Here is a 26,611-nt window from a genome sequence, read left to right as displayed (position 1 = left end):
GGGAATATGCTTTACTTGTGTTGTTGAGAAGTTTCTGCTGGCTAGCAGTTGCAAAAGTAATTCGTGGTTTGATAGAGCATAGAGCCTGCAGATATTTATCTTTCGCTGTTGTTTCTTTCCTTCTTCTTTAGAATCTTCTCCTTGTGGTGTTTAAGTGATGACCTGCTGAGAGCTGTGGGTACTCAATCTGTGTATGTTTTGAAATAAGGAGGTCTTTTCTTTGATGATGCTGTTGCAGCTGCAACTTTATGAAGTGCTTCTCCAGCAGCTGCCCTGAATTTTGCTGCAGTATTTTGGCTTCAAATTTCAAACTGAGATTTCCAGTAAAATGGGTCTGACAGTAAAAAGCATTAGCAAAAGCTGCAGTCCTATCAATACTGAAGAAGTCCTTTACGTGTGGTCTCAGAAATGCCTGTCTGGATTGTAGAAAATTAATTTTCTGTTTCCCAAACCTTAAAGCTTGATTACTTATTTTAATACATATATGATTACCACTGACTTAAAGCTGAATTTACCACAGATCTACTGCAGGATAATTTTGCTTATTGAATTTCTTCATGTGAATCCATCAACTTTAATCTACAATGGTAACATAATTTTAGAAAGATATAGGTATTTCATATGATATCATCTTTGCTTCTGCTTTCAAGTATATGCTGTTTCATCCTATCACATCTTATAATCAAAGTCTCATTAAAATGAAAACTGTAAACCTAACAGTTAAATCAAGCAGTCATCAAGATTAAGAGGTAGGACTATTTATTTCCTACTACTTTAGTATGCACTAAACTCCAGAGTGTTGTTGGGGATCACTTTGCTTTACAAGTAGCTATGTTTTAGTGGCATATAGTATCACAATTTCACAGGAAACTTCAGATAATCATGATATAGTCTTCTTGATCCCTAAGTAGAATCTAAATAAATCCCTAAGTAGAATAACTACATTCTGCCTTGTGATGTTATCTGTAGTTTCAGCATTGTATATAGCATCATTTTTCACATCCCAGTCTAAAACGGTGATTTTCTTTTGCTGTCTGTTGTTAACCACCTGTTACATTCCTTCTTGGAAACAAAGGAATTGTGGTCCTGGTGAATGCCTTATTAATGAAGAATCACATTTGATACAGTATTTAGAAAGCCCTCATGGCAGTGGAATAGCAGTGGGGAGATTTACCCTCTGGTTGCCCAGTCATGCACCTTATTAGGGTAGGTTTTTCAGTTTGAATCTGCTACAAACACTAATGATGCAATGATTGTTTCTATTTTGCTTATATATGCCCTGATAGTGTAAAATTCATTCTCTCAGTAATAAAAAATATTGTACTTATTATTATTTTTTCTGTCTCTTTTCAGATAGGCAGGATGATTCCAGTTCTGTAGATACCATCTTAATACTGCAAGGCAATTCTCTTTGTGACTTACCATGAGCCTTTCGGATAACATGTTTTTCATTTGATTTGATAACAGTAGCAATTTATATATACGTAGGAAAATTGTTGTTGCTTTTAACTGAACATGCTTACCCTAGGTTAATTTGGAATGTTTGTGCATATTGACAGATGAAGCAGATCTTTGGTACCAGATCTAGAGCTCAACCCTGTACTGCACTCATTGCTTTACAGTAAGGATAGTCTGATAGTCTTCAGGCACTTTCCTGGAGAGATGGAAATCTGTGGTTATAATGCTTCATAGAAGCCATCTGTAATCTCTGCCAAGTCATTTGTAGCCTTATTAAAACAGGATGTGATGGTGTTTAAGACTGATTTGGGTACTTAAAATGGCTCAAGATTGAAAACTGTTAAGGACTTCTACCATCCATAAGGACCCAGGATCTGACAAGCCTGGATAGAAAGCAGTATGAATTATTTACATATCCTTAATTTAAGTTCTGTTATATATCTTTAGTTCCTTCTTCCATATCAGAGAAGGTGATCTGATGAATCTGCCCCTTAGTTACTTTGTTATTAGTCTTCTGCTTTGTGCCTATCTTGCAGGGACTGTAATCTAGTATATACTAAGATCTATACAGACAGCTCCCAAACATATTTCTTTCAGAGGTTTTGCAGACTTTGTTGAATTCTATGCTGTGTATAATCATATGTAGTTTAGGAACATATATAGCATAAGTTCACTTTCATGGCTTCCCTTGTGAAACAGTCGTAACGATGTACCCAGAGCTATCATACAAGTTTAGCTGCATAGTATCAATGAGGATAACGTAAAAGTATTTAGAGGATGATCGGTATCTATGTGATTTGTATCCATCACAGATAATTTCTTGCCTTACAAGTAGAAGAAAATATAGTGCTCAGAAGAAAACACGAATCTGTCTTATGTGGCATAACATATGGGAAGTAGGGTTTATTTGAAACCAGCCCAGTCTAAGCCAGTGTTACTCAGCCTGTACACTATAAAACATCAGAAGCAGTCTGCAAAATAATTCCCCATTCTACTGTTTTATTAATTCAAATATATGCATTTTTCACATAGTATAGAGGTGCCAAACTTAATTGTTTTGCTATTTAATTAGTAGAACTGATCTATGCTTTCCTAATTTTAAGTAGTCTGTTTGACACCCTGCAGTAACTCAAGCAGAGAAAAACAGCAGATGATGATATAGGGATATTTTTCTTTAGAAATAGAAGCAGGAGATATTGACACTGAAGATCATTGTGTGCGTTTTAGTACAGGGCACTAGAAATGGCAGAGCACACTTTGTTTTCAATGTCTATAAATAGAAGGGAATTGTAAGAACTTCACTATTCCTAGTAGCTATTATGTCAGCATTACAAAATCCTGTGTTCTTGGAAAGATTGTATAAGCAGTCAAAGACTATACATATTGATAGATTCACAATGGAATGTCACTCCTCAACAATGAAGAGAGAACAGAAAGATCATTATTTAAAAAATAATAATCTGACTTCCTTCATATAATCAGCATTTTCATGCATCAGATAGTAAGCTGTAAGGAACATGCTTGCTTTCTACATGTTCAACAAGTTTCTCTAAAAGCTTTTGTTTTGGAAACCTTTAAAAATCAATGAGGTGCATATCCACATAATATACATGAGTGAATATACAGGAGAGTCCCTACTGTGGTCAAAATTTTACAAGCACATGGAAGTTTGCAGCTTCAGGGCCTAAATTTGTAAGATTATACAAGTGCATTTCATTGTATAAGATATCCAGATACTTAAGTACTGTTTGAATACATTTCTGTATGTTTGTATTAGGTATGTAGAATCTGATTGCTATTCCCATCAGCAATTATAGTAGCAATTTTGGTAGCTCTCTATATTTAGCGTATGGCAATAGTCTTTAAATAGCTCAGTAAAGAAATCCTATGCTCCTAATCTATTAAGTAGGTAGGTCAAACCAGAGGTTTATCATGCATTTCTACACATTAATATTTCTATTATTGTCTTTTTAGATAATGCCTATTTTTCACCTTTTACAGTAGTCCAAGCAGGTGCTGCAACCATTTTAGTTCCTTTATGCACTGAGTCTAGCTTCCTTAATTGAAAGCAAATTTCTTTCTCTGATTTATATGAAAGAAAGTTGGTATTTTCTTACATTCTTGTGTCCAGCTGGGAGACAGTGGAGAGAGCCTGAGAGGGTTGACAGGGTGTTTTCTCACCACCTTCAGCAGACTAGGCAAATCTGTTTTAAAGATGTCTCCAACATATGGTATTATTTTAATGGTTTCACTGATCAAGTTTAGAGTATAAAATCCTTAAGGTTTAGAAGTTCCAGCATTATTTATTTAAGGAAGAAGAAACATTCTCACATGGCAATGTAATTTGTTAAACATCACTCTTTCTAGAGGTTCTGTCTGGAACACTGATAGCATTCTAATGTGTAGCAGATACTGTATAAATTACAGCCATGAAGCACCTTGTTTTTATATACTTAGTACATGTTATCAATAGTAGAAATTCACAGGTGGACAGACAAAAAATGTCCTGTTCTGGGATTAACTCTAAAATAAGCTCTGCTGCACATATGTACCATATGGATCTGTTTTCCTTCTCATCCAGTAAAGGAATTAGAGGAAGTAGTTCATTGTTTCCTCATCCAACTCACAGATTTGCAGGTTCCTCAAGGTAATAAATTTTTATATGGTATTTTTAATGTGCTAGGGAAATTTTTAAAGCCTTCTGTTGAACCTATGGGGAGAAGTTCATGTTAGTGCACTGGGAAAGCTTTCTGAGCCCATAGTTTTACTAGAAAATATAATCACATAGCTGAACTTCTGTAACCATGGAATTTTTCAGAATCATGTCAGGCTAATTCACTAGTGTGGGCTAGTTGTGGAAAAAAAATCATAAAAATTGCACCAAACAAACTTTTCATTTTTCTTCAAGGAGAAATGTCGGCAGATACAATTGTGAGAAGACATTTATGAGCCTGTAATTACAGTGTAATATTCTGCTGAACTCTAGGTTTGTTAGTCAACATACAGTACCGCATATGCAAAGAATCTTTGCACTAAGTTTAAGTAGTCCATTTCAATGTTGTTTTTTTTGTTTGTTTGTTTGTTTGTTTTTCTCACTGTGAATGGGGGCAGGATGAAACTGTAAAACCTAAGGTTTTAATTATACAAGAAAACCCATAATGTTTCAGAAATTATTTGTTCTCATTCATAAAAAGTAGCTACAGTTAAAATGGATTTAAAATACAGGTCTTCATCCACTTCTCACTGAAGTTTGGACCATTCTTTAGAAAGTCCATTACCCGTATTTCATAATGCAGATTATTGTTAAAATGCTTTAATGAAGACATTACATATTATTACAGATGTACATATAATTAGGCATAAGAAAAATACCTAAATTTTAATTTGATCACAACACCAACAGTTGATTACAACCAAGAATTTGCGTTACATCTGGAATAACTGCTCCATGTACAACCCAGCCAATATTACATTAAAAATGCATTGTATAGAATGGGTCACTAAATTATATTCCTGATTCTTATGGGACTAGATTTTTTTTCCTTTGGACCTTAATTGTTAAGTACATAAATATTTAGAAGAAATATTCTTTCATCATGAGCACATTTCACTAATATTGTATTGTTCATGGAGATATCCCTCGAAGTGTTGAGTAAACAATATTATGGTAAAACTACAGAATTAAAAAAAAAAAATCCAATCTTTTAATGAAAAATATTAGTTCAATTTATTGTTAGTTTAGGCTTGTATTAGCTTTCTGCAAAGAAAAGGACATTTAATGAAATTATCAAAAAATTGTAATCAGAAATAAGTTAATCCTCATTAATTGTTTTATAGTTATTGCTTTTTTAAGTTCTTTATTTAGTAAATACATATAATACAAAACCATATACAAAACAGGAAATAGAAGTTATAGTTCACAATCAGTGAATAGACAAAGCTTTTTTATATTATCAATAACGAAAATATGTAGAGAAATCAGGACTAAATAAAAGCAGATAAACTTGCAAGAAATACTACACCAAGATCTTGATTGCTTTTACCTACAATGTTGAAATGTCCTCTTTCTACTGAATATTACTTAGAAAGAGGAAAGGAAGATGCTGAAATATGTAGTTCATATTACTAGTCACTTTTAAAAAAATGTGTGTAATGATGCCACGATGGTGTCTATAAATAATTACTTGTGGCTAATCAGTTGCAAAGAATCACCTTGGCAATGAATTCTATTCAACAACTAATAAGCAGCTACTAGTAAAACTAAATGAACTGAAAGCCTTTATGTCACCCCCATTAATCTAGACCTGCCAAGCTTGATCTTCAGAACGCATTCTCTTACACATCAATCTTAGTGTTTTCAGTTCCCCAAAACATTTATTTAACATTTGAAATTTGCATGGACATAATTTTCTTTGGGTGACAAGAGTACTTTTCAGGATTTTAAGTGTGTTTTTTTTTTTCTCCTCTATGGATTAATAACAACGTGTATATCACCGTACTAAAATGATTTCTTTATGTTTGCAATACTTTGTATGACTTGTATCATATTATTAATGAGTTTCTTAAAAAATTATCAGGACTAAAAAGCTGATTTCTGATTTTATGATGTTTAAGAGAAGCTGCTATGCTTCATTGAAATTGTAACATAATGATTATTCTTTATATTTAATGATTATTCTTTATATTTATAATGTACGTGTGATCAACTATAAAAAATACCAGTTATAAATAAGAAATTAACAACTTTGTACTCAATAATCTTCATTCTTTTTAAATCTCTGGTCATGGTACATGTTGAATCTTATGATAAAAAGAAGATTGCAACTTCAGGGAGTTTGTTAGTATTACAAAGCCAGAATAATGAGTGGAATTGCATTTGGCTATCATTTGAGTACAGATAAATTATTCAATACACTTTTTTTTTTTTTTTTTAGAAAGGTGTCTACCATTTTCTACAGATACAAAGATATTTGGTGTTGGAAAAAGATAAAGCTTGAGAAATAGTTTTGAAAAATATTCTTGTAAACATCTTAATATTTATACCAAAGGGAAAAGTGAAGGATCTATTTGTAAAAAATTTGCTTTCTTCACTTTTCTGGGTGAACTTAGAGCTACTGTGAGAATAATAATAAAATATGTCTTTACTATGATGAAATTAGAATTTTATCCTTAAATCTTCATCTTGCACTTTCCAGAAAATATTTTATTATTTACTAGTAATGATAATATAATTCTGATATATAGTAATTATTTATAGAGTTCTGACTGTGTTTCTCTTCTAGCAATTCGAAATGTTTAAATGGTTGGAGAATAGTTGATAGAGGAAGCTAAAAACTTATGCCATAAAAGTCTCTTTCTTTGTGGGTTATTATATTAGGGAAATTAAGTGAATGCTCTTTTTTTGTTTGTTTGTTTGTTTTTGTTTTTTTGCTTTTTGTGTGTGTGTGTGTGTAAGAAACAGTATTTTTTACTTAAGGCATCAGACACACAGATTTTCTTTCAGAAAATTTGAACTTCATGACAAAGGCTAAGAAAATGTGGAGCCAAGAATAATTCTTAACTTTGGTTTGAGCTATGTATTTATGAAGTGATTCAGGGCAAGGTGGATTGACTTAAAATAAAATAGAGCAGTCCAGAATGAAAGCAGTCACCTGGTGGCAGTATTCTTCACATCTGCATATGAGCCTTTAGTTTAATTTCCCAAATTCTCGCTTCCATTGATATATGAGTACTGTTGAGGCCTATGCCTCCCTTCAGGGCATGCCTTGTGTGGCTCAAGGCACATCATTCTGGGTGGTCTAAGGATATGACTGAGGTGGAACCCCACATGGAGTCTCACAGTCTCATCCAGTCACCTTTTGGCCAGAAAGATGGTGGAATAACACCAAAGACCTCGAAAGTGGACTAAAGGTGTTTTATTCTAGGCAAATGAATGTGTCTTAATGATTGTGGGATTTTCGGGAGTGGTATAGACTCTGTGGAGTTGAGGAACTCCTTTTCCAAACTATATATAGCCAATTTGTCAGTAGGTTCCATATGAGTACATAGCCAGGCAAATTCTGGTTCTTTTTTTCTCCTTTCTCTTTCTTTCTCTTTCTTTCTCTTTCTTTCTCTTTCTTTCTCTTTCTTTCTCTTTCTTTCTCTTTCTTTCTCTTTCTTTCTCTTTTTCTCTCTTTCTTTCTTTCTCTTTCTTTCTTCCTTTCTCTTTCTTTCTTCCTTTCTCTTTCTTTCTTCCTTTCTCTTTCTTTCTTCCTTTCTCTTTCTTTCTTCCTTTCTCTTTCTTTCTTCCTTTCTCTTTCTTTCTTCCTTTCTTCCTTTCTCTTTCTTTCTTCCTTTCTCTTTCTTTCTTCCTTTCTTCCTTTCTTCCTTTCTTCCTTTCTTCCTTTCTTCCTTTCTTCCTTTCTTCCTTTCTTCCTTTCTTCCTTTCTTTCTGAATAATAATAATAATAATAATAAAACTGTAAAAAGATAAGAATATAGTATTGAGTATCTTAAACTAAAGAAGTTCAGATAGACCTTTAATGCCAGGGGCATTAAAACTTTTTTAATAAAGTTATGCCAATGGGACAAAACATACAGAATTGGGAACTTTGAACTGGATAGATTTCATATGATGGAAGAAAAACATTTATTAATACTTAAAACAGCGATGGTGTGATGTAGAAAATCTCTTGTGTGGTGGATCTGGACCAACAGTAAATTTTTAAGTGTCTACAGAATTAAAACATTTGAGTTGGTTTGGTTGTGTGAATGCTCCATCCCTAATACGTTATTCACACTGATTACATTTGCATATGAGTCACATTTAGTTTGAATTTGCCAGATGTCCATTTATGTTTATTTAAATAGAGATCATTCTATGAAGTGAACAGGACCTAAAAATATAGAGGGAAGACTGTTTAGAAAAACAAAAATGTCTTACATACTTCCACATCTAATGGTATGTTATGCAAGCAGCAACACATTAGTGTTAAGGCACTGTTCAAAAAAATTGTCTGTTCCAAACACTTCATTAAACAATATATTATATAATGAAGCTTCACTGGATTTTTTCAGTTTCTCAGTCAATTTCTCCATGAATGGGAATGTTCTCCTTCTGAACACATTTAAATGTACTATTTTCAAAGCCAGCATCATTTCACTGTTTTTTGTTGTTGTTGTTGTGTCATGTGAAGATCCTGTCTTTTAGAGTGTTTTGTCATTTCCATTTTGTCATGGAAGAGTTTTAAAATGTACTGTCAAGGTAAAGCTTAAGGGGTGACTGAGTTCTGAACTTTTATGTTATTGAATTTACATAGACTTCTAACAAGCCATAAACTTTTCTAATGGACAAAGGGAGACTACCAACTAACCACTTGAGCTCAACAAAGACTACCCAAACGTGTTCTTAATTCATATGAGACTTTTAAAATCTCTCTCTAGCTTCATGAAATTGTTTTGTTCATATTGTAGCCAATTGCTATTCACATTAAAAGTACATTAGTATTTGGTGAAATAAATGTAACAGCATACAGTTGGAGATTGATGCCTTGGTAAAGTTATAAACGCCATATCAGAACACACATCAGGTGAGCTACTTTGATCTCTTTAAAGCAGAATCTGCAGGGAAAGGCTACACGAAAAGAAAATGGACGGCTTAGACAAAACTCTTGGTCAAAGCTTAATAAAGAACTCTTATCTAAGGATACAGATGATTAAATATGCCATAAAAGGAAGACCTTTGAAAGTCACTTTCATGCTAAGCTTGTCCAACTGATATATCTACAAAAAGTAATAGAGTTTGATGACATAATATGTTTAGAGAAGTAGGTTTCCCATGTTCTTTCTTAAGACATAACATGCTTTTATGTGAATTGGACTATATCTACCCATTCCCAAAGAAATATAGGTCATAAGCACAAAAACATCTACAAGCTTCTCTATGCAAAATGCTCTTTATATTTTGGACCAGAGAGGAGGAAAGTGGTAAGATACCTTTCAAAACAGAAGAGATGCACCGTCACAATAGTGTGTTAATATTGTTCTTTGTTCCTGACTGTCTTTTCTAGATACATCTTTTTTAGAGTTTGGTTTGTTGTTTCCAAATCTGTCATGTTCTTTTCAATAGCAACTATTACTTAAGTATATCAAGAGTAGACTTTCTGAAATTTATTTGAACTAGATCCACTTTAAAATCTGCTGTAAATCAGTGGGCTAGGTTCACATCAGACTAAGAGATGCAAAAATTTGAACAACAGCTGGAAATTTGTAGGACAATAAATAGAATATATATACAAGCAGATGTATATTACTAAACAAGAGTTTTATGGTTGTGTGGCTTCTAGAAAATAGGTGTGCATTGTGCTTGTGAGTGTAATTGACACATCCATCATCATTGAAAGAAAACGCCAAAATATTCAAACTACTTGAGCCTGGTTTTGCATTTCAGGGTAGCATAAAGAGCAGCGAAGCACAGGCTCATAACAATGTTTCCCTTTGTATATTCAGTCACACTGCTGCAGCTATGTCATAAAGACATCTTCAAAATGAAGCAGGAAGATATCGCTAACTTTGCCTTATAGTCTTATTAATTTTAAAAAGTGGATTTCTGTTCCAAAACAAAATGTCCATTCATACAACTAACTGTACTGCCAAGTAATGAGCTGCCTGCATACATATGCAGAGAGATACCATAGAATCTGAGTTTTTATTGAAAGCTATAATTAAAAATGTGAGTACAAAGCTTTATACCACTACCTTTTAGTTTCACCCTGTGTCAGTACTGTATAAGTATTTAGTTAAATTTGTAGCCAATTAAAGTGAGGTCATGTGGAAAACATTGCGCAGTTGCAATATTATTCATTTGATATTTGAACTGCTGTGCATTTTATTTACTATTGTTACACTATTTAGCAAATTCAAATACCTTTTGGTAAACCATATTTCTATCTAATTTGCATGTAACCCAGCAAATTTTGTCATTGTGTTCTTATCTTTTTTGGAGGGAAAGAAAGGAACATTTTCTGTACTGAAAGTAAGTATATAGTTTGTGTTTGTCTGACAGTATAGGATTCCAAAAAAAAAAAAAAAAAAGTTGGAATAAACAAAGTAGGCAGAAAATATTACTTTTCCTGTGGTAACTATTTAAACATGTTGCTATTTTAATTAAAAGTAGACTTTGAATTTTTGAAATATGCAGCCATATGTAGCATTTATTTTACAATAGAAGCAGTATCTTTTAACAGCAGCAATTTTAAAAGATGCTATGGGGATTTGTCTACTGTGGCAATTAGGCTGTTAAGGTTTCTCAAACTTCTTACCATTTAGGATTTGATAGCTGTTGGCAAGTTACTTTTAGACAATGTACATTTTATTTTGGAGAGGCACAAATACCTTGTGAAAAAGTTGTTACTAAATAGCATGCACAAAAGACTGCTTTGTTTTGTAGTGGTTGTTGAATTTGGTTGTTGAATTTTATTAATGAATACGGTTGAATTTTTGCTGATTAAACCCTAAATTTATTTCTAGGTTCTCTTATTCTTTCTTTCTTTTCTTATTTCAACAGCTTGATCAAGTTGTTCGTCAGAGGAATCTGTCTAGTTTGGAACTTTTCCTCTCATGTGCACAGAAACAGTTAAGCATTTTATTAAATGAAGATCCCACAGCTACAGAGGAAAAGAGAGACTGACAGTTGCTGTGCCACTGGTACAGTGTGATTTGTGAAGCTGCAAATCTTGGTCAGGCAAATAACAAACGTCTCCTAATCATTTGAATTTGTATCATTGGTTCAAGACTGATCTGAAACTATACTTGATAGAAGTATCTGTGTTTTTTTTTGTTTGTTTGTTTGTTTTTTGACTACTATTATCAGAGTGAAAAAAAATAGGAAGAAAAAAATCACATGAAAAATATTTTTTATTTGTGATTTTATTTTCATTGTGGTTTCTATTAGCCCATGACTGAAGTTCTAGGTAATGGCAGCAATGATGAAAAAGATTCCCTGTTATGCCTGGTTTAAAGGTGGTATCACGTCTTGATGTGATTGATTATTATTTTCATACTTAAAGAAATGGAGAAAAACAGTTAAATATAGGTACAAGTCCATCTCTGTTTCTCAAGGATATGCCCAAGTGCATTGCCTTGAGTGAGCCTGAGAAGCTTATCACTTCTCATTACTTTAGATGTGTAATAGAAGAATCAGTACTGAAACATAAGTTTTGACAGTCATTTCTTCAGGCATTTATAAACAACTCCAGCTCTAGTAATAGAAAAGTTTAAAAACTAAACAGTGCAATTTGTTAGTGTAGAGCATTGCTGTAACCAATGTATAGTATGTATTTTTATTTCTGTTCTACAAAGCTAGTCTGATTCCAAAATTCATTTTCTCATGAAAGTATGATTAAAGTGACTGACCTCAGTTTCAGGAAGAAGATGTATGTAATTATGTGGAGACTGATATTGCACTGCCTCAGTGGAATTTCTGACAATATAAGGAGTGCAGCATGCTGACCTCAGATGCCCTTTTCAAACCCATTGAAGGAAGTAGAAATACTGCCCACTGACATCTGTTTAGTGGGCTTTGGATCAAGTCACAGGTCTGTGACTGGGAAATTCTGTGCCTACACTCTTTTGATTGTAGATTTGGATCCTTAATTAAAAGAGTTCTGAATGAAATAAAGGAAAATAAAAATACTTTTATAATACTGAATATAAGTAAACAGAGAATGATACTTCTAATGCTGAGTTTGTGATTCAGTGGGGACTCATGGACATTGTTTAGTGTAGTTCTATTCTGTGGTGGTTGTGATTTTTTTTGTTCGGTTGTTTTTTTCCACTGGCAGTCACTTTTCATAAATCACTTTCTTATAGCAATAAAGAAACTCTAAATAGTTGCCTAAGTATTTGGCAGTATGAAATATGTATTGCAGAGTGTTTCCTTTCATTTATTTTTTTTCTATGCTCAATTTTTGTAATTAAACCATAGTTTTTGTCTTCTGTATGACTGCAGAGATTTACTGAAAAAGTAAATAATGCACTTTTTACTAGGTGATGATCTCTTCCTCCAAATGTATGAAAATCCAGGCATCTTGTTGATATTTCTTGACTGACCAGTTTCCTATTCATTTGGCAGACCAAAAGCTACTTTAGTGTTACTTAGTCCAATCTTTTTTACCTAGGTGAAATAAACAAATTATATGGTAATGAGAATTTTGTTTTGCTTTGTTTTGACCATCTGTCCTTGTCGTCAGTTTCGCTATGAAAGAGATTTGTTGCATTTCCACAGTGTGTGATTATGGAGAAGAAGAAATTTATGACTGGAGTCAGTAAGATTTCACTGGCAGCTATGGTGTGTCTTCCCCAGTGTAACATCATGTGTTAATCTCAGCTCTTGAATATTGTGATTACCACAGGGAACTGTAGGGTGGTGGTTTTTTTCTTCTTCTTACTTTTGACAGTTTTAGTCCACTAGGTTTTCTCTCTACCCTGCTACCCTGCTCTACCTCTCTATCTGTGAACAAAAGTGCAGAATTAGACCACAGACATATGAAATCATACTGGGAGCTTGGATTACATTCAAAACTAAAAGTCTCAGAGCAGAAGTTCAGATATCCAGCAGCAGAAGAGATATATAGTTTGCAAGCTTTGCAATATGCAATAAACTCCATCTTCTCCACATCACATCCAAAGCTTTAGAGATTATTTTTAGTTTTCATTATTTCTGCCTAATCATGTCTGCCTGTCATCAATAGTTTGTGGAAATTTGGGAAGAGGGAAGGCAGGGAGAAGTTTACAAAAGCCAGTCTAGCTCATGGCAGGTGACATCACAATTTTTTTTATTTTATTATATAAATAAATTTATTTATGATGAACTAAATAATGGAATTTAAGAGAAAATAATAAGTTTGAAAGCCTACAGGGTAGAACTTTGCCACTGAAGCATGGCATTTAATGTAATTTTTCACTTCTATAGTGAAGTATCGGTATTCTTTATATTCATGATAACATAAAATAATTTTGGCAAGACTGATATGTAATGGGAGAAACAAGAAGCCCTAGAACTAATCCTTAGACACAACAAACACAAAACTAAAATGTTCAAACTCATGAGTCTGCAGTCTAGAACATGAAAAGCTCATATAACATACATTATATATGATTATATGCTTTATATTAGAAATGAGCTATAAATCTTGTTACATAAACATATGACTTAATCAGTTGTGTATATTAAAAGCTACCTGAAAGGTGATAATAGATCCAGTGTACATAATTATATCTTTCATTAGCATCAGTAAGGCTCGCTCTATTTCACCACTTGATGACCTGATGATCTAAAGCAGAAAAGATCAGAACAGTGGGGTGTCTAAGCAATAATTTAATGTTAGTAATGGGTATTGTGGTATCATACTGTCCTACACGTTCTTGTTGTATTTCTCTATGTTTCTTTTGGCTCCCTGTCTGCTTCCATTACAGAATTCTAGATCAGCTCTGAGACTATGTATGTACAAGTCATTAGCAAAGAAGAAATCAATTTCCACGCATCTTTGTATACTATCAATAACTGAGATGAAAAAGTATTTCAAGTTTTGCCTTGCTCTAGGAAAGTCTTTGTTAAATAAAAATGTTATTTGTCTAAGCATTACATTCCTTCACTATATAGTACTATAACTATATAGTAGTTATTTCAGAGGCTGAGATTGCATTAGTGTTTTAAGATTTTTGTGCATCTTTACATTGGCTTTTGGTCAAAAGTTGCCTCATGTCCTGCCAGCTCAGTAAATGGCAGTTAATTCCTGACTGTCTGAAATTATCCACATAGACATGACCTTAAAGGGCCTAATTCCTATTCACACTGAAGCTCCCTTATAGTACACCAGACCCTCCTCTTCCACCGCGGATTTATGTGCACATATTTGGGATTGCAAAACTTTCCCCTCCCCTTGGATGGAGAGATTTCATCTTGTTTCCTAACGGGTAATAGCCACTGATTAGAAATTGTTCAAGTGAACACATATAATTTATACTCACTTTCAGATCACGTATAGTGTCAATGCAGTAACAAATGGACTTAGTGCAAATGTAAAATAAGCTTTGAAAGTCCATAGTGCAAGTATACCCAATCTAGCTTCCAGCCAGTTAGCCGTCTTGATGCCAGATGGGTAGGTGTTAAAACATGGTCTAATAGTCATTTACATCTTTCTGTCCCTAGCTGTATTGCAGCCAACGCTGATCTACCTGAAATACATAATTTGCTTTAACTAGTTTAGGTACTGTAAGTTTTGATGCAGGAGTGACTAACTTGTGGAAAACATTGTTTTGAAAAATGTTTCATGGCCATTCTGAATACTGTCTAGAAAGAGTTTATAACATCTGTTATTCCTTTATCAAAGAATTTTAAAAGTGACAAAGAAACATTGGTCTGGAAAACAGTTTTTACATGGGTATAATTTGGGCCATAAATATTTATATGCCTTCAGAAACAGTCTAAATGGATGTTTTCCTTTTCTTTGATCTGTCAAAAAATATTGTTCTAAGGATTCAAGAATTAGTCACCTATCTGCTAGTATAGCTTAACCACAGTTTAATTATTTTAAACCCCACATAAAATTAATAACAATGCTGCTAAATCAGGGTCATACTTGGACAATTCGCTATCCATGAGGAAATGGTTGGCGACCTGCTACGGAGCTTGGATGTGCGCAAGTCGATGGGGCCGGATGGGATGCACCTGAGGGTACTGAAAGAACTGGCGGAGGAGCTGGCCGAGCCGCTTTCCATCATTTATCGGCAGTCCTGGCTATCGGGGGAGGTCCCAGTTGACTGGCGGCTAGCCAATGTGACGCCCATCTATAAGAAGGGCCGGAGGGCAGACCCGGGGAACTATAGGCCTGTCAGTTTGACCTCAGTGCCAGGAAAGCTCATGGAGCAGATTATCTTGAGGGTCATCACGCGGCACTTGCAGGGCAAGCAGGCGATCAGGCCCAGTCAGCATGGGTTTATGAAAGGCAGGTCCTGCTTGATGAACCTGATCTCCTTCTATGACAAAGTGACGCGCTTGGTGGATGAGGGAAAGGCTGTGGATGTGGTTTACCTTGACCTCAGTAAGGCTTTTGACACAGTTCCCCACAACATTCTCCTCAAGAAGCTGGCTGCTCGTGGCTTGGACTGGCGTACGCTTCGCTGGGTTAAAAACTGGCTGGATAGCCGGGCCCAGAGAGTTGTGGTGAATGGAGTCAAATCTGGTTGGAGGCTGGTCACTAGTGGTGTCCCCCAGGGCTCGGTACTGGGGCCGGTCCTCTTTAATATCTTTATCGATGATCTGGATGAGGGCGTCCAGTGCACCCTCAGTAGGTTTGCAGATGACACCAAGCTAAGTGCGTGTGTCGATCTGCTCGAGGGCAGGAAGGCTCTGCAGGAGGATCTGGATAGGCTGGAGCGATGGGCTGAGGTCAACTGTATGAAGTTCAACAAGGACAAGTGCCGGGTCCTGCACCTGGGGCGCAACAACCCCAAGCAGAGCTACAGGCTGGGAGATGAGTGGCTGGAAAGCTGCCTGGCCGAGAAGGACCTGGGAGTATTGGTTGATAGTTGGCTGAATATGAGCCAGCAGTGTGCCCAGGTGGCCAAGAAAGCCAACAGCATCCTGGCCTGTATAAGAAGCAGTGTGGCCAGCAGGTCTAGGGAAGTGATTGTGCCCCTGTACTCGGCTCTGGTGAGGCCGCACCTTGAGTACTGTGTTCAGTTTTGGGCCCCTCGCTACAGGAAGGACATGGAGGTGCTTGAGAGAGTCCAGAGAAGGGCGACCAAGCTGGTGAGGGGTCTGGAGAACAAGTCTTACGAGGAACGGCTGAGGGAGCTGGGCTTGTTCAGCCTGGAGAAGAGGAGGCTCAGGGGTGACCTTATCGCTCTCTACAGTTACCTTAAAGGAGGCTGTAGAGAGGTGGGGATTGGTCTGTTCTCCCACGTGCCTGGTGACAGGACGAGGGGGAATGGGCTAAAGTTGCGACAGGGGAGTTTTAGGTTGGATGTTAGGAAGTACTTCTTTACCGAAAGGGTTATTAAGCATTGGAACGGGCTGCCCAGGGAGGTGGTGGAGTCACCATCCCTGGAGGTCTTTAAAAGACATTTAGATGTAGAGCTTAGCAATATGGTTTAGTGGAGTACTTAGTGTTAGGTCGGAGGTTGGACTCGATGATCTTGAGGTCTCTTCCAACCTAGAAATCTGTGATACTGTGATACTGTGTAATTGAACTTGATGGAGAAACTGACAGAGTTGCTGAACTGCTCAGGGTTTGTGTTTGCATTTGAAAGTATTTGCCTTGTTAGCTGAAGGACAGGACTGAAATGTGTAGACTTCTCATTGTAGACATTACCTAAGCAGTTCACTTGCCATGGTGATGGAGTAGGTAAAAATGCCCTCATCAGGCTCCGTTGTATGAGGAGCATAAGGTCAATCTTACTTTATACCATTTACAACAGACACTCATGGTAGGTTATGATGATTACATATCTATGGGAGGCATTACTAGCATTATATTTATTATAAAGACTTACAGTAATCTTCTGGAAGTGCTAAGAGTTAACACTAGGTGCTGGTGGCAGCACAGTATTTAGTAACACAAAATAAATGTGATTTTTTTTTTCTTCTGATCTCATTTTTTTGTACAGTGTGTGTTTTACATTTTTTCTATCACCTTTTAGGACAATCATTTCCTGTAATAGATGTGATATCGGGATTTTATCCATGTCCTTCACACTGTGTAATTTCAACTATTTTAATATGCGTCAGAGATTCACATTCATTTATGTTGACTTTAATTCCTTGCATTTCAGAGTTACAAAACCAGCATTTTTCAGATGCTTCCCATTGTCCAGTATGGGTAGACAAAAGATGGATAGACAAAGAAGGTATTATTGAATAAACACTCAGGGCCTTCTACTTTTTTCCAGTGGTATTTCTAAGCAGTTTGACAGGAAATGCTGGGGAAAAATAAACTTAAAAAAAAAAAAAGGTTGATTAATACACATTATCATAAAAATACAATTATCAAAAAAAAAGTTATAAATTTATCTTTTTTTTTTTTTTTTCCACATTTGGTAATAAATCTGTATCAGTGGATAAACATCACCATCAGATGGCAAGTCATGGATATTCATTCTCTTTCTTTAAATTAAAATATTTTCTCTTCTCACAAGAGTCATAGGGATTTGCACCTCTCTGGATTTAAAAATAAGCTTCATGGATCGCCTCTACATTACAATGGTAGGAGGCCCTTTAGCCAAAGGAGAAACAGAATTGTTTTTGCTGAGTGAACTTTGAAGGATGTTTCTGTTCCTGTACTACTACCATATTAGGGCAGCACTTGAGACTTCACATCAATCTTTCTACATAAATTTTCTGAAAAATAACTGGTCACCATGGTACACGGCCAGTCTCTATTTCTGTGGCAATAATTTTAAAAATTCAATTATTTAAACATCCCACTTTTTTATTTTGAACATAGATTACATGCTTAGAGAGTGATAGTGAAGTTTTGGCTCCCAGGAATTCAGCAAGAATTCTGCTGTTTGCTATTTCCAGCTTGGAATGTCATCCTTCTTCATATTTTTTTGCATCTGCAATGAACATTATGCAAACAGCTTTAGGGTCTGGAATGGGTCTGTATGGGTCTGGAAACATACTGAGAAGTTGTTTCAAGAGCACATTTCATGACTGATTCTTTGAGGAAAATGTCAGTATTTGTTCTGCTCATAGTGAGGAAGAGGAGCTGCCGGCTGAGACTTTGGTGAGCGGGTGCATCTTATTTTTACTACTAAGAAGAATATATCTCCATATTCTTATTGAAATAGTTTGTTTCTCCCTTGGTACTTCAGAACTAATAGCATACTAGCTAGAATACTCTCGTATTCCCTACTAAAAAGCCTACCAAAAAAACCCCGCGTTGAGGTATATCAACAAAGTCCCTATCACAAAGGCATAAATCAAGGTATTGTAGCATGAGGCTTGACAGTAGTAGAAAACATGAAGGTAAATGTAAGGTGCTGCTATTTGTTATATATCCCTATTATTACTACTTTTACTTGGAAGAGAAAATGGGGACATTCTGAAATGCTATATCACCTGCAAATATAACAAGCCTATGATGTATACAGCTAGATGGGTTTTTTGATAAAAATCTCAGTTGAACCAGGATGAGTCTTAATAACTTTGTCAGGGTCAAAAAGTCATATAAATGACAACATCTTGCTTTAATTTATGGATTATTGCTAGAATAGGTCCAAATCTGTCCTGGAGTGTCAGTGGCCAAGGATTTCAGCAGGTGCTGTGCCTGAAGACAATAAAACTACAAAACTGCATTTGGTCTGTTTGAAACAATAACATTAACATTGGAAAGCATAATTATTTCAGAAACCTGCCTGTATGCAATTTTCCAACTTGTGTCTTTAAGGTTCTTTTTTGTGTTTTTGTTTGTTTGTTTGTTTGTTTGTTTTTGTGTATATGTCAAATGTTCCATGAAAACAGGGCAAAAGAAGCAGTGTTTTCATAAATGTTTATGAACATGATGATGGAACAAAATGAGAAGCTGTAAGCTAGGTGGAATGTATTTTCTGCATACTCTTTTGATACTGAGGAAAACTCAGATGTATTCAAGAAAATGAAGAAAAAAGGTGAAGATTCATGAGTTTCCTGTGCAGTTTGCAGAATGAATCGTAGAATCATATGTTCGTAGAATCATAGGTTCATAGAATCATAGAATATCCTGAGTTGGAAGGGACCCATAAGAATCATCGAGTCCAGCTCCTGGCTCCACAAAAATTCAGACCCAAAAAATCAGACCATATGACTAAGTGCAGAGTCCAAATGCTTCTTAAACTCTGACAGGCTTGATGCCATGACTATGTCCCTGGGGAGCTTGTTCCAGCGTGTGACCACCCTCTCAGTGAAGAACCTATGTGGTTCCCAAGCCACCTGAGCAGTTTCTGTCAGGACTTGCCATTTTAACCAGGAGATCTCATCTCTTAAAAAATGGTACTAGATGAGAACCTGTACTTCAAAACAACATTAAAAAACAAAACAAAACAAAGCAAAAAAAAAAAAAAACTTTGCAAAACTTAAAAGCATTTCAATGCTAACACGTAGAGATTCAAATATGTTAGTCATATGTTAGTCTGAGAAATGTCAAGAGGGATTCCTAAACAGAATGTTTTGGAGGAATGATGCTTGCTGGGCGTACAACTGTATCAGGATGATGAAGATACTCTTGTTTAGTTTTTATGCTAATATTAAAAACCAAATTATATAAACAACAGAGATGTCTTTAAATGTCTGCTAGATAAAATGGAAAGAAATCCAGACATTGTGTTACAAGTTTATATATTATCTATTCATCTTTTTGGGAATGTGTTTAGGTCTCTCTCAGGTGAAATACTTTTTGATTTGAACATGTTACAGATATTGGAATAAAAAAAGCATGTTAGCTCAAGACAACAATGAATAATGTCTGCAAAAGACTAGTAGCTACACAGTTCATGAATGACAAGACTACTCTGAAGAATACAAATAACTGATTGTGGGATCAGAATTAAATTGCACTTAATTTGATTTCATCAATATATAATACAAATATCATGGTTACAGTGTGTCTACCTAGTTTTCAAGACGTTTTTTTCTTCAGCACATTCTCAGGCATTTTTAAAGAACAAATGAGTTCAAGGAGGTGATGACAAGTCCTTGAGTGTTTTTAAGAAGGACCCAAGTGTTTGATTGGTTTATTAGATTTTTTGAGCCAATTGTTAATACCTATTCTAATGCATAAGCATCCAGAAGTGCGTGTTGGTTTTCACAAAGCAATCATATATCACAGTAGTCTAGACCAATGAGGTATCTTAATTATATTTTTCCTGTTGGTTACACTTCAAGAAGTCAAGCTGGAAGGTGGATTAAAGTTATTTATGTGCTGTATATACTATTAGTGTCATGAATGATTTCACTGCTGCTGCCTCCAGAACAAAGCTCAGAAATTAACAAGCTTAAAATAGATTTTGTACATTATAGTAAGAATTGATTCGCACTTTCTAGACTTTTTGTTGTTGAGCTCAGTGAGATGGATACTGTTTTCCTTTAAAACAGACAAAATTGGGGTGGCACATTCGCTTTTTTTTTTTTTTTTTTTAATTAAGAGAGGCTGTTTGTCAGTAATGGTTTCTATAGTGATCAGCAAAATATATACAATTAAAGTTTCCAGAAATCAGCAAAACCAGATATATTCTTTGGTGACTTGCAAATCAAGTAAGTTTTTTATTGGATTTCACTCTTAATTTAATCCTTTAGAGACAGAAGAGTTTAGGTAGAGTGAGCTATATTTTATTTTGTCTCCCCATCAGTGATATTAGTGAAGTGAGTAACACCATCTCATGCAGCAACCTTAGGGCAGAAACTAAAAGGGAAATTATCTGTGCACCATTCTGTTGTTATCAACATATTGAGAATTTGGATGATGAACATATTGAGGATTTGGATGAAATTTTTTTCTTCTTGAATTAAAAGAGAATGTTCAGTGAAGCCAGAATTTTAGTCTCTATTTCTTACATATATCTTGCCTTCTTGGCAATGAAGCTTTGAGGGAACATCAGCAATGCCACAGTCAGAAAGGACTCTCTGACAAGGAAAGAGACCCTGAAAAGCATTCCAGGCTGGAGTCCAGCTGGGAATATAGTGCATCCATCTCCAAAGACCTCTTCCTGCCGATTTCTCTCACCTAATCTGTCAGCCTGCTCAACGTTTTGGGGGAGACCTCTTCTACTTGTAACAATGACAATGTGTTCTGAGTCTTGGAGGAAAACGTTACCACACTTTCATAGTGACAGAACATCTTGTGCCCAGAATGGTTTCCTGAGATGCTCTGCTAGTGCATTGGCAAATTAGTCTCAAACTATATGTAGCTGCCTGTTATGGATTATATCACAGACACTTACAATACTGTACTGAAAAGAAAATGACTATGTTACAAGATCTTGAATATTATTTTCTGTTGCATCAGTGAAAACTATTGATATGTCTCTGCATAAAAAAAGGAGATGGCTAGCACAAGAAGATTTTCAGTATTGTTTTAATGAAAGGTATTCTTTTTATCTAACTGTGGCTTTAATCAAGAGTCCAGTGACCTTAACACTTAAGATTGGCTGATGAGACAGAATTACTCGGAAGAATGGTTTTCATCATCCTCTTTAAGATAGGTGTTTGTTTCATTTCAAATCAAGCTGATTACCTCCAAAGCATGTGAAACAACTACCTGTTAAAAACAGCAAAAAGGATTCTCCATCCACAACCACTTCAATGTTCACACAGAGGAGATAATGAAGTAAACTCATTCTGTTCTTTATGGAAGTCCTATGGATCTGTTTCCACCTAATCCATGAGTGTAAGAAAAACAAAGGCCTTTGCTTGCCTTTGCATAGGCAGATACAATGCCTATATAATCCAGTTCTCCTCCTTTCATACTTTCCTATGCCATATTGTCCTATGTTGCTACAAAGTGGGAGCAGATTGTTAACAAGGTATAAACATGTATCAGCAAATGAGCTAAATGCTAGTTGCCATCATTGCTGCCAAGCTTTGGTCACAGCCGACATCAACATATCCTACAGAAATAGTATTGTATCATTTTGTTTTAGGCTCTGGTTTGGTACAGAGCTGATGAATACAGCTCTCTTTACATGTTTTAGGAATTGACTACTTTCTAATGTTTCTCATTAGAGAGCCAATATACTCATGCCTATATATGTAATTGCTTGACATTGCTATAAAATTCTAAATATTCAGACATTATGGTCAAGTATTCCAAGATCTTCAGATGTTTTTGATAGTCATAAAGTGTTTGTCTTCAATCGTCTTTTAATACTAAATTATTAATCTTTTTAATGTGCCTTATAGTTTTGAACCCTTAACATTCTTAACATACTTATTTCTAAGCTCTCCACTGTAAATGCAGGTGCTAGGAAGTCTTCACACACACACACCCTTTATGAGATGTACGTGATCCTAGGAGATGAAGTGTTAAGGAAAACATCCATTATTATATAACCTCTGATCAAATCACCAGAGGAGCAGCCCTACCTAGGATGGATCAGTGGTTCACATGAAGTTATGTTACCCTTCTGCCCTGCTTCTCCCATCTTGCTGTTAACCTCAGTTACATAGTCATAACTTCACTTGCACCCCAGGGTGAAGGTTTGTGTTTAGATTTCAGGTTGACTTTACACTAATGTTGGTTTCATTTGTAATCCTGCGGTCTTCTGCTACAAATGAGAAAAAGCATCATGCTGTTCTGTCAAGTTTTCCTACGTTATATAAACTCTAACCTCTTGATAAACATTTTTCATTAAGATTATTCAGGAACAAAAGGATCTATCTCCTTCCTTGAACAAATGTCACCACTGTGGGACGTGCTAGAAAACAGAGGGACTTAATCTTGTGTTTGGAACTGTAAATCCCAATGCATCTGAATTGGTAGACTGCTTCTGATGCCTCTGTGTTACTTGCTCACCCACTGGAGCAGTAGCCTCTGTGTTTAAAGAGAGTATATAGTTCTCACTAGTTCCCGTTGACAGTCTGCCACAGTGCATAAAGTCATACAGACCCCAGAATAATCACTCCCACATTATTTGGCTTATTACATACCAAACTGACAGGCTGCTAGGCAGCTTGGACACAGATAAGGCAAAAATATGGAAACCAACAACTGTGCTCAATGTGTCCGAATTATGTCGATCATCCTATTTAAAGGAAAAAATTCTTCACATTATAAAGGCTAAGTTTTACATCATTTTAATACAAAATTAACATAGTAACAATGTGCAGATACAATCAAAACATATTTGCAGCACCTGTGATTCGAATCTTGGCAATTATATTTTAAATATGATTGGCAACAACTAGAGAAGAACTTGATAACAATGAGGAAAGAAAGTAATTATATCCCCTGTTGACCATCCTGTGGATACATCTAAATTAAATTAAAAATAAAGAACATAAATAAAAATGGTGAATCAGAGGTTCACAGCAAGATTAAAATATTACAAGTGCATTATTATGGATCTTGTAAATGTTAAATAAAGCAAAGACAATACAATGCACTTTGACCTACCCAAACAGTATTTAAAAGCATAGCGTATACAATGTCTTTTACTTAACTGGAAACAAGTAAAAAATTAATGGTTCTTATCATTCCCCTTTGTGAGATCTTAGATCATGGAAGAGTAATGATCCAATGACATTATAAGAAGTCCCCATTTAGTGTAGCAAATAAATAATGGTTTAATACTGAAATAAGACTAAGTTGTTTATTAAGTATGGAGGCTCTTTTTTCCAACCTTAAAATATTTGACACATAAGACATTGCAAATTAGTAAATCACTGTACCATACCTTGTCACTTTTATTGCAATGTCAAAAAGCTTTGCTGCTGTGGGTTTCCCAAAAGAAGAAGCATAGCAGATATCAGGAAGCAGATGGAGAAAATGGCCCAGCATCATTAGTGATCTTACAGGGAAATAAAATATACTAGATATATTTGTTTAGAACAATTAGGTTTTTAGTTTCCCTTGGAAAAGTTGTGTCTTCACAATTTCCAGATAAGACTCTGGACTGGCATAATAATTCTAATCCATGTGAATTTTGCACACATGTGTGGTCCAATCATAGAACGGAATAGAACAATAGAACAGAACAGAACAGAATAGTTCAGTTGGAAGGCACCTACAATGATCATCAAGTCCAACTTCCTGACCACTTCAGGGCTAGCCAAAAGTTAAAGCATGTTACTGAGGTCATTATCCAAATGCTTTTTGAACACTGACAGGCATGGGAGCATCAACCACCTCACCTGGAAGCCTGTCCCAGTGTTTGACCACCCTCACGGTAAATAATTTTTTTCTAATGTCCAGTCTGATCCTCCCCTGGCACAGCTTTGTGCTGTTCCTTCACATCCTGTCATCAGTTACCAGGAGCAGAGACCAGCACCTCCCTCTGCACTCCCCTCCTCTGGGAGCTGCAGGGAGCAGGGAGGTCGCCTCTCAGCTCCTTTTCTCCGGACTAGGCAACCCAAGTGTCCTCAGCCTCTCCTGATAGGACATGTCTGCCAGCCCTCATACCAGCTTTGTTGCCCTCCCCTGGGTGCTATCAAGTAACTTAGCGCCCTTTTTGTATAGTGGAGACCAGAACTGCACACAATAATTGAGGTGACACTGCACCAATGCTAAATTTAGTGGGAGAATCCTTTTTACTGGATGGCTATGCTGAGTTTAATGCACCCCAAAACGTAGTTTGCCCTCTCTGTTACCAAGGTACGCTGGTGCCTCATATTGAGCCTACAAACAGAACAGGATAATACTGTTTGCAATGAACATATGTTATACAACTGTAGCCAAAATAAGAAATATGCTTCTAGGCTTCCCAAATAAATAAATAAATAAAATAAAGCCCTTGATATTTTGCAAGCTTATTATTTATTCTTTTGATCTCATCCAGAGAAATAGATCAGTGCATCCACCTGTAGAAGATATAGCTAACTGTAGTGATTCAGGAAAAAAAAATGCACTTCAAGATGCTGGAGTTAGGGCTAGTAATGGTAGTAAGTGCATGCTCTACTAGATGTAGGAGTCAAGGTGTTGGCAGTGGGGTGGCTGCAGGGGTTGCCTCTGTGAGAAGAGGCCAGGATCTGCTTTGTGCTTATGCTGAACACAGCTGATTCCAGTGGAGCCATTGCAGGACACAGCTGAAGCCATCAGCCAAGCTGGTGGCACGCTGGGAAAACATCTCTCTTCAACACTAGTGATGGGCCCTGAGGCCCCAGCTGCCCTGAGTTGGAGGACCATGACTGAAGGAATGATAAACTCCCAGTTAACCCCAGACTTGTGCAGGATTTGCTGCTCCACCTGGACTCATGTAAGTCCATTGGTCCTGATGGGATTCATCCCAGAGTACTCAGAGAGCTGTCTGATGTCATCATGGGACTCCTCTCAATTATTTTTCAATGGTCTTGGGAATCCAGAGAGGTCCCAGTTGAGTGGAAGCTGGAAAATTTGGTCCCAATTTTCAAGAAGTGCAAGAAGAAGATCCTGGCAATTACAGGCCTGTCAGTCTCACTTCAGTGCCTGATAAAATTATGGAGAAGATTATTCTGGGAGTTATTGAAAAACACCTGAATGCAGTCATTGTTCAGAGCCAACATGGGTTCACTAAAGGAAGGTTATGTCTAAAAAACTTAATTTCCTTTTATGACAAGATCACCCAGCTAGTTGACCAAAGGAAGCCAGTTGATGTAATCTTTCTGGATTTCAGTAAAGCTTTCAATACTGTCTCTCACAGTATCCTTCTGGACAAAATGACAAGAATACAGTTGGATAAATAAGATGGCTGAACAGCTGGTTGACAGGTCGGGCCCAGAGGGTTCTTGTAACTGGGGTAATATCAGGCTGGTGAACTCTCACTAGTGGGGTTCCCTGGGGCTCCATTTTAAGGCCAGTCCTCTTCAATGTTTTCATAAACAATTTGGATGAAGGAACTTGAAAGGTTTTTGAGCAAGTTTGCAGACAATGCCAAATCGGGTGGAGCTGTTGACTCTGTCAAGGGTGGTTAAGCCTTGCAGAGAGATCTTGACCAATTAGAGAGCTGAGTAGTCATCAACAATATGAAGTTTAACAAGAGCAAGTGTCAGATTCTGCACCTGGGAAGGGACAACCCTGGCTATACATACAGACCAGGGGATGAGATGCTGGAGAGCAGCCCCACAGAAAGGGGTCTGGGGGGTTTGGTCAACAACAAGTTGAATGTGAGCCAGCAGTGTGCCTTGGCAGCCAAAAGGGCCAAGAGTATCCTGGGTTGCATCAAGTACGGCATTGCTAGTTGGTCGAGGGAAGGGATTGTCCCGCTCTACTCTCTGCTGGCATGGCCTCACCTTCAGTACTGTGTGTGGTTTTGGCACCACAATATAAGAAAGATATAAAGCTGTTAGAGAGTATCCAAAGGAGGGTAACAAAGATGGTAAAGGGTTTAGAGGGGAAGACATGAGGAGTGGCTGATGTCCCTTGGTTTGTTCAGCCCTGAGCAGAACAGGCTGAGGGGAGGCCTCGTGGCAGCCTGCAGCTCCCTCACGAGGGGAGTGGAGGGGCAG

The 26,611-nt window shown here is 36.4% G+C and overlaps 1 protein-coding gene across 23 annotated transcripts in view; it reads left to right on the top strand.

The window, feature by feature from the left end:
- The window catches only part of CCDC91 (coiled-coil domain containing 91), a 221,690-nt gene that overhangs the window by 157,363 nt on the left and 37,716 nt on the right, over positions 1–26,611 (top strand). Inside the window, exon 16 of one of the 23 annotated variants that reach the window (XM_066999676.1) lies at positions 11,003–14,713. The exons of the other annotated variants lie outside the window; for them this stretch is intronic. Within the exon in view, the coding sequence (XP_066855777.1) occupies positions 11,003–11,125 (123 nt within the window). The 3' untranslated portion in view covers positions 11,126–14,713. Of the gene's footprint in view, positions 1–11,002; positions 14,714–26,611 lie in introns of those variants that run through there. 23 annotated transcript variants of the gene reach the window in all.

The sequence above is a fragment of the Anser cygnoides genome, chromosome 1, assembly GCF_040182565.1.
Source record: "Anser cygnoides isolate HZ-2024a breed goose chromosome 1, Taihu_goose_T2T_genome, whole genome shotgun sequence".
In the NCBI taxonomy this organism is placed as follows: domain Eukaryota; kingdom Metazoa; phylum Chordata; class Aves; order Anseriformes; family Anatidae; genus Anser; species Anser cygnoides.
This window is presented reverse-complemented; position numbering and strand designations above follow the sequence as displayed.